At 49.5% G+C, this 6,650-nt stretch overlaps 1 protein-coding gene across 1 annotated transcript; it reads right to left on the bottom strand.

The window, feature by feature from the left end:
- Positions 1 to 579: 579 nt before the first annotated feature.
- On the bottom strand, positions 580 to 3,853 carry Rpl14 (ribosomal protein L14). Its single transcript, XM_021172304.2, has 6 exons — positions 3,787 to 3,853; positions 3,128 to 3,229; positions 2,465 to 2,559; positions 1,321 to 1,420; positions 1,178 to 1,231; positions 580 to 917 (listed from the first exon to the last, which is right to left on the bottom strand). Exons 1-6 carry the CDS (start codon positions 3,787 to 3,789, stop codon positions 621 to 623), a joined length of 651 nt encoding a protein of 216 aa, XP_021027963.1. The 5' UTR covers positions 3,790 to 3,853; the 3' UTR covers positions 580 to 620.
- Positions 3,854 to 6,650: the final 2,797 nt, after the last annotated feature.

Genomic DNA, 6,650 nt, shown 5'->3' with positions numbered 1-6,650 from the left:
TGACAATGACAGGACTCCCCCCTTGCAGGGTCATTCCCATCTGGTATTCCAGTGCCCACCTGTCCAGGAGTAAACTGTGGACATCAGACTGACAAGCACCCAGTGTGCTGGGAGTGACCCTACAAGTAATCCACCCCCACTTCTCACAAATAACACTTGCTGCTTTTCAGGAGTCCACCCTTTGTGAGGACCAAGATTCCCTCCAATCACCCACTTTCCAGAAATATTCAAAGCCTGTTTTATAATCCAAATTTATCAAAATCATGCCGTGGAAAAAGAAATGCCAAATGTATCACACATGCGAGGCAGGCAAGCCCAGCCCCACGTATCTTTCAACAATTTTACTAGACTCTGGTTCATCAAAATAAAGGAATTCCACCCATTGGTGGGAAATCTATTTGTATAACAGTTAATGACACTGTTGTATTGTCATGGTACCCCTGTATAAAGGGTCAGTTTGACTCTGGATGTATGCTAAGTGCTAAGGCCTGGGTAGAATGAGTTTAAGTGGCTGATCCTATCTACAATCCCAGCAGTCTATTTCCCAATTGGCGACAAGCTTAGAGTCCACACATGAGATTTACCACTGTCAAAAAGAACCTTTATTATTCTGTGTAGCCTCACGCTTTCTTGCCAGCTGCCTTTGGAGCAGGTGCTTTCTGGGCTGGGGTCTTCTGACCCTTCTGACCTTTAGCAGGTGCTGCCGCCTTCTGGCCCGCAGCCTTCTGAGCAGGAGCCTTCTGGCCCGCAGCCTTCTTGCCTGGTCCTGTGGCCTTCTTGGCTGGGACTTTAGCTTTAGCAGCAGCTGCTGCTGCAGCCGCAATGGCAGCTTTAGCCACAGCTGCTTTTTTAGGAGAAGCTTTCAGGATAGCAGCTCTTTGAAGTTTCTTTACTTCAGTCTTGATGATTCTGTTCCTCTGAAAAAAACACAAAAGAGCACTTGCTACAGGCTCACACAAAAATACACCTTATGTCCATTGTTAAAAATTAAACTGCTTCCACACATAAATTAGAGATATTATTTCCAAGACTCATTTGGTCATTAAGCCAGGTACTTTTACCCTGAGCAATCTTGCTGGCCCTAATCTAACAAGAACTATAAACATCAATTACATACAACACCACAATGTTCCCTCATTACCCTACATCCAATATAAATGTACATCCGAAGACTTACCATTTTCTTTGCCTTCATGACTTTGAAACGATCAAAGTCTGTCATCTTGGCTTTCTGTTAAAAGAAAAACAAAACTCAACTGATCTCCCCTGACATCTCTCAGCACACCCCGCCCTCCAGAACTCAAAGCTTTGTGCCTTTACCCTTTCTCTGGCATCAATTTTCTTGGCCCATCTTGTGGCTGCCCATTTCGTATTGATATCTGCCTTCTCCCAAGCTTTTCGGACATACTTCTGGCGGGCACTATGAAGATCAAGTCACACGTTACTGAATCAGCTTTATGGTAGGTCATGTCAAAAAAAGATTTCAGAGCCGGGCGTGGTGGCGCACGCCTTTAATCCCAGCACTCGGGAGGCAGAGGCAGGCGGATTTCTGAGTTCGAGGCCAGCCTGGGCTACAGAGTGAGTTCCAGGACAGCCACGACTACACAGAGAAACCCTGTCTCGAAAAACCAAAAAAAAAAAAAAAAAAAAAAAAAAGATTTCAAAGTACACTTACCACTGCTCACCCATGTGCATAAAACCATGTCCCTTTGTAATTAACAAAAGCTGCGCCTTACACCTGCTATATTTTGCACATTAACTTGGCTAAGTTTCTTAACCACTAAAAACTTCACTGCTTCGGTGAACCCTAGATTCACCTGTAGTCACTCCAGTACATGGTGACTATAGCCACTCCACCAGCACCCCTCAGCCGCATCTGAGACTACCCAGGTTAAATCCACTTTGTGCTGGCTCATTACAGCAGGTGCTTCACTGTACCAATCACTGCTGATGACAACCACACAGTACTCCAGCACGGTCTTTTTTGGTTTTTCGAGACAGGGTCTCTCTGTGTAGCCCTGGTTGTCCTGGAACTCACTTTGTAGACCAGGCTGGCCTCTAACTCAGAAACCCGCCTGCCTCTGCCTCCCAAGTGCTGGGATTTAAGGCGTGCACCACCACTGCCCGGCTGCAGGACAGTCTTAATCTACACCCCCCAAACCCAACAAACCCCATCACTAAGGTGACTCAAGACCAGAAGACTGCAAATTTGGGGCCAATTTGGGCTACACGAGAGCAGACATTCTCACGGAACAGCGGGTGGTCTGTGTGTGTGTGTGTGTGTGTCAGGGCCCAAACAGGAACTTCATAATGGCAAAACGACCTGGGCAATTTTAAGTCAATAAGGTCTGATGTTAGATATAGGACCCTTTCCTTGGCTGGCTCCAAACCATCTGTATTGTCTGTGTGTATTGTATTTAGACTGTGTCACCAAACTGAAAAGCAACTTAGAACAAGGTGTTACCTGTGTGGGAACTTGAGGACGAAGTCAGTGAGCTGCATGCATTTGAAGGGCATGGCCTGCCTCCTCACCCGAGTACAGGGTCCATCCACTAAAGCCTAGGATACAAAATCAAGGACCTCAGACAGGCATCTGAAGATGGCTGTAACCTCTACGTAACTTCTAGCCCCTTCTGGACCAAATGTACATTACTATTCAAATGAAGAAAATGCATATTCTGTGAATCCAGTATCCTAAAAGCCTCCACTGTGGTTTTTTCAGACAAGGTCAGCAGCCCAGGCTAGTGGCAAACTTCTGCTTCTCCTACCTTATCCTCCCAGAGCCTGAGGCAGCAGGAGCCATCACATCTATCTTTAGACTCCAAGGTCTCCACCAAGCACTCTACCAACAGAGCCCCACCTCCAGCTCACCGAAGTCTTCTCAGTGACCTCATTTAAACTCACCTGCCTTTGCCTGCCTCGTTTACCGGGTAAATTAATCCTTTAAGATGAGCTAACTCTACCCAGTGCTTCAAACCCCGTGGACAGTGTTTCCTCAATGGTAAAGCTGTAATCTAAAGAACTCCACCCAAGGACCACTCTAGGTACCCTGAGTTAACATCTACGGTGCTGTCGATCTTACGGCCACGTTAAATAAAGATTGTAAAATATTCCATCCCACACGTACCCTGTTCTGATCAATGACATCTACAATTGCGACCAGCTTTCCAGCGTGGGGCCCGAAGGAAATGTAGGCCACCCGGCCAACCTCCACGTAACGCCTGAACACCTAAAACAGGAAGAGAAGAAACAAGGGTTGGCTTTAAACATTCCAAGTCCGCTGCTTACCGGCAACACAGGGCTCGGAGCCGCCCTGGGAGACGAGTTTGAAATTAGTAGCCAGCATTTTTTAACTTCAAGCGTCCCGTGGCCACTTTCCCAGCACACGAGTTCCCTGGATCCGCTCTTACCCATGTTTGATACTCCTTTAGTTCTCATACAATTAACTCATCGTTCAATCCACTGACCCATTCCCCAGTTCGCTTTTTCCGGAGAAAAAGAACTGAAGGGAGCTCATGAGAAGCCAGGCCGCCGGGCAGGGCCGAGGCCGCAGCTGCGCCGCCATCCCCGGACCTCAGGCCCAGCCACTCCCGCCACTGCGCACGCGTGGCCCCGGCAGTGCGGTCCACGCGAGCCGCGCTCCCTGCGGGCTGGGTTCCGCGCCCCGCTGCCTCCCCACGCGCTGGCCGGGTAGCGCAGAGCCACTCCACGCCGGGGCTCCCCAGCCCCGGGCAGAAGACGGGCGTCGCTACGGCCGCACTCGGAGCTCTCGGCACACACACTCACCATGTTGGCGGCGCTCAGCGAGAAGAGAGAGGGCCCGCCCTGCCGTGCGCATGTGTCGGCGGAAGCCCCGCCCCCGACGTCCAGCGTGCCCACCGATTGGCCGACGGGGAAACGTGCGTGCTTTTACGCATGCTCACTGGGTTATGACATGGCGGTTCCGGTTCTCTACGGACTGCTGCTCCTCGAACACGTGCAGTGAGCTTGGCGTTGTAATTTTTCCTTTCTTGTTTGTTTGGGTTTGGGATTTTGAGGACAAGGCCTCTTAGTGTAGGCCTTCCACACTGTATAATCCAAGCAGGCTCCCTCGCAGCAATGCTCCTGCCTCAGTCTCCCAAATGTTGGCATGACAGGGCGGTCACTCCTGAGAACTTTAGGGATAGGAAGGACTCATAGGCTGAACTGTCTGTCCCCAGCCCGCTTCCCTTTTCTTCTGTATACACAGAAGAATTAATTAAGACACAGCCGAGGGTGCTGGCGCTCGCCCTTAATCCCAGCACTCAGGAGGCAGAGGCGGAAGCAGATCTGGATTTAAGGCCGCTTCCCCTACCAGGGATACATACCGAGTATCTGTCTTAAAAGAACAAAGACACAGGGCTGGAGAGATGGCTCAGCTGTTAAGAGCACTGACTGCGCTTCCAGAGGTCCTGAGTTCAAATCCTAGCAATCATATGGTGGCTCACAACCATCTGTAATGGGATCTGATGCCCTCTTCTGGGGTGTCTGAAGACAGCTACAGTGTACTTACAGATAAATAAATAGGCCGGAGCGGGCAGGTGGAGGGAAGGGGGGCAGGGGAAAGGGAATATATTTCACAGATGTGCCTCTTATGGAGGCATTCCCCCAAGTGGGGCTCCCTCCTCCCAGAGGATCCTAGCTGTGTCAAGTAGACAAGAGCAAAGGAGCACACTGGGTGCCTTCCTCAGTCACTCTTCATCCCGTCTTTATGAGACAGCCTCTCACTGAACCCAGAGTTTGCCAGTTCAGCTAGGCATGCTGGTCACTGAGCCCCAGGGGCGTACTTGTCTCTACCTCCCCAGGATGACCACTGCAGGCCATCAATCCTAACTCTTCATGTGTGTGATGGGGATCCAAATTCAGGCCTTTACAACATTAAGCACTTTATATACTCTTTCTATGTGTGTGGAGGAAGCAGGGCAGTTGGAATAGTCCCCTTGGAGGCCATTAAAGCTAGAGCTATGAATGAGCTGGAAACAGAACTCAAGAAAGCATTCAACTGCTAGTTATCTCTGTGGCTCTGAACGAGCCCCATTTCAGACATTTTATTTTATGTGTATGGGTAAGTTTGTGAGCACCAAGTGCAAACAAACTTAGTACCTACAGAGGCCAGGAGAGGGCATCACATCCCCTGGAACAGGAGTTAACAGATTATGAGCTGCCATGCAAGAGCAGCAAGGACTCAACCACTCCAGCCCCTCTCAATAAATTCCTCATCCTAAGGAGTCTGCGTCTGCTGAAGGGTGAAGCGGTACTGTGTGAGGAATCCCAAGGAAAAGCTTTCTATCAGGACAGATGCCGAGAGCTGAGTGAAAAGATGTTCCAGACAAGAGGGACGGAGAATCCTTGCCACCTGCAACACATGCGCGCCGTCCTCTGGGCCGGCCCCGGGCCAGCAGGCAGTGGGCAGTCCTGCCGAGAGGCCAGTGGGGAGGGTGGGGGTCTGTGAGAGGCGCTCAGGAAGTCTGCAGGACCGGACAGTGCTGGCACAACACGCGTTTCTCAGAAGCTTGTTTTTAAGTTCTGTTATCTGTTGGAAGCAGCTCTGTTCTGACCGATGTCCAGTGTAAACAGAGCAGTCAGCACCTGTATTCTATTAGGAGAGCTGGGTCCTGGAAAGCCTCACTGCCCGGAGCTTGGGGGATGAGACAGGAACCAACCAGCCAGCAGTGGACTCGGGAGTGTGGCAGAGCAGTGAGAGTTTTCCTGGGACACGTGGGAACCGGGATTCAAACCCCAGACTACCAAAATGAATACACTTAAAGTCAATCACAGTGTTCAGGGAAAGAAAAAAAAAAAGTTCACCTGTTGGTCTTAAACATGCAGCTTTTATATTTCCTTGATTTTTTATTAGGTCATCATCTTTTTTTTTTTTTTGGAAGGAAAGCCTTAGATGAAACCTCAAGTTCACTTTTTACAAAGTAAAAATATTGCATATAAGCCCTGTGCAGTGGTGCATGGCTATAATCCCAGCACACAGCAGGCTGGGGTAGAAGGTGCCAAGAGCTTGAGACTAGCCTGGCATACATAGTAAGCACCAGCCGGGCCACATGGCAAAACTTTCTCAAATGAAAACAAAGTATGGAGCCGGGCGTGGTGGCACACGCCTTTAATCCCAGCACTTAGGAGGCAGAGGCAGGCGGATCTCTGAGGCCAGCCTGGTCTACAGAGTGAGTTCCAGGACTGCCAGGGCTACACAGAGAAACCCTGTCTCAGAAAACCAAAAAAAAAAAAAAAAAAAAAAAAAAAAAAAGAAAGAAAGGAAGGAAGGAAGGAAGGAAGGAAGGAAGGAAGGAAGGAAGAAAGAAAGAAAACAAGTAGGGGAAGTGGCCTACTTGGTAAGGAGCTTGCCATGAGAACCTAGTTCAACTCCAGGAGCCCACATTAGGAAAAAGAAAGACAGCTAGGTGTGATAGAATTATTTTGTAATCCCAGAGCTGAGGGTGGGGAGTGAGACAGGCCTGATTGGGCAGCCAGCTAGAACTGCAGTGGGCTGACTCAGCTCCTCCCTGGGCCCCTCTCTGGCGTTGTGATATTGGTTAGATTAACCTCTTATCTCTTTCCCTCTGTGAAATGGCATTTAAGTTTTCTCTGTATGCTGGGTGTTGTGGAACACACTTGCAGCCCCA

This window comes from Mus caroli, unplaced genomic scaffold (genome assembly GCF_978045245.1).
Source record: "Mus caroli unplaced genomic scaffold, Mus_caroli_1 scaffold_11, whole genome shotgun sequence".
NCBI classification, from domain to species: domain Eukaryota; kingdom Metazoa; phylum Chordata; class Mammalia; order Rodentia; family Muridae; genus Mus; species Mus caroli.
Note: the sequence above shows the minus strand (reverse complement) of the source record. Positions and strands in the feature narration are given on the sequence as shown.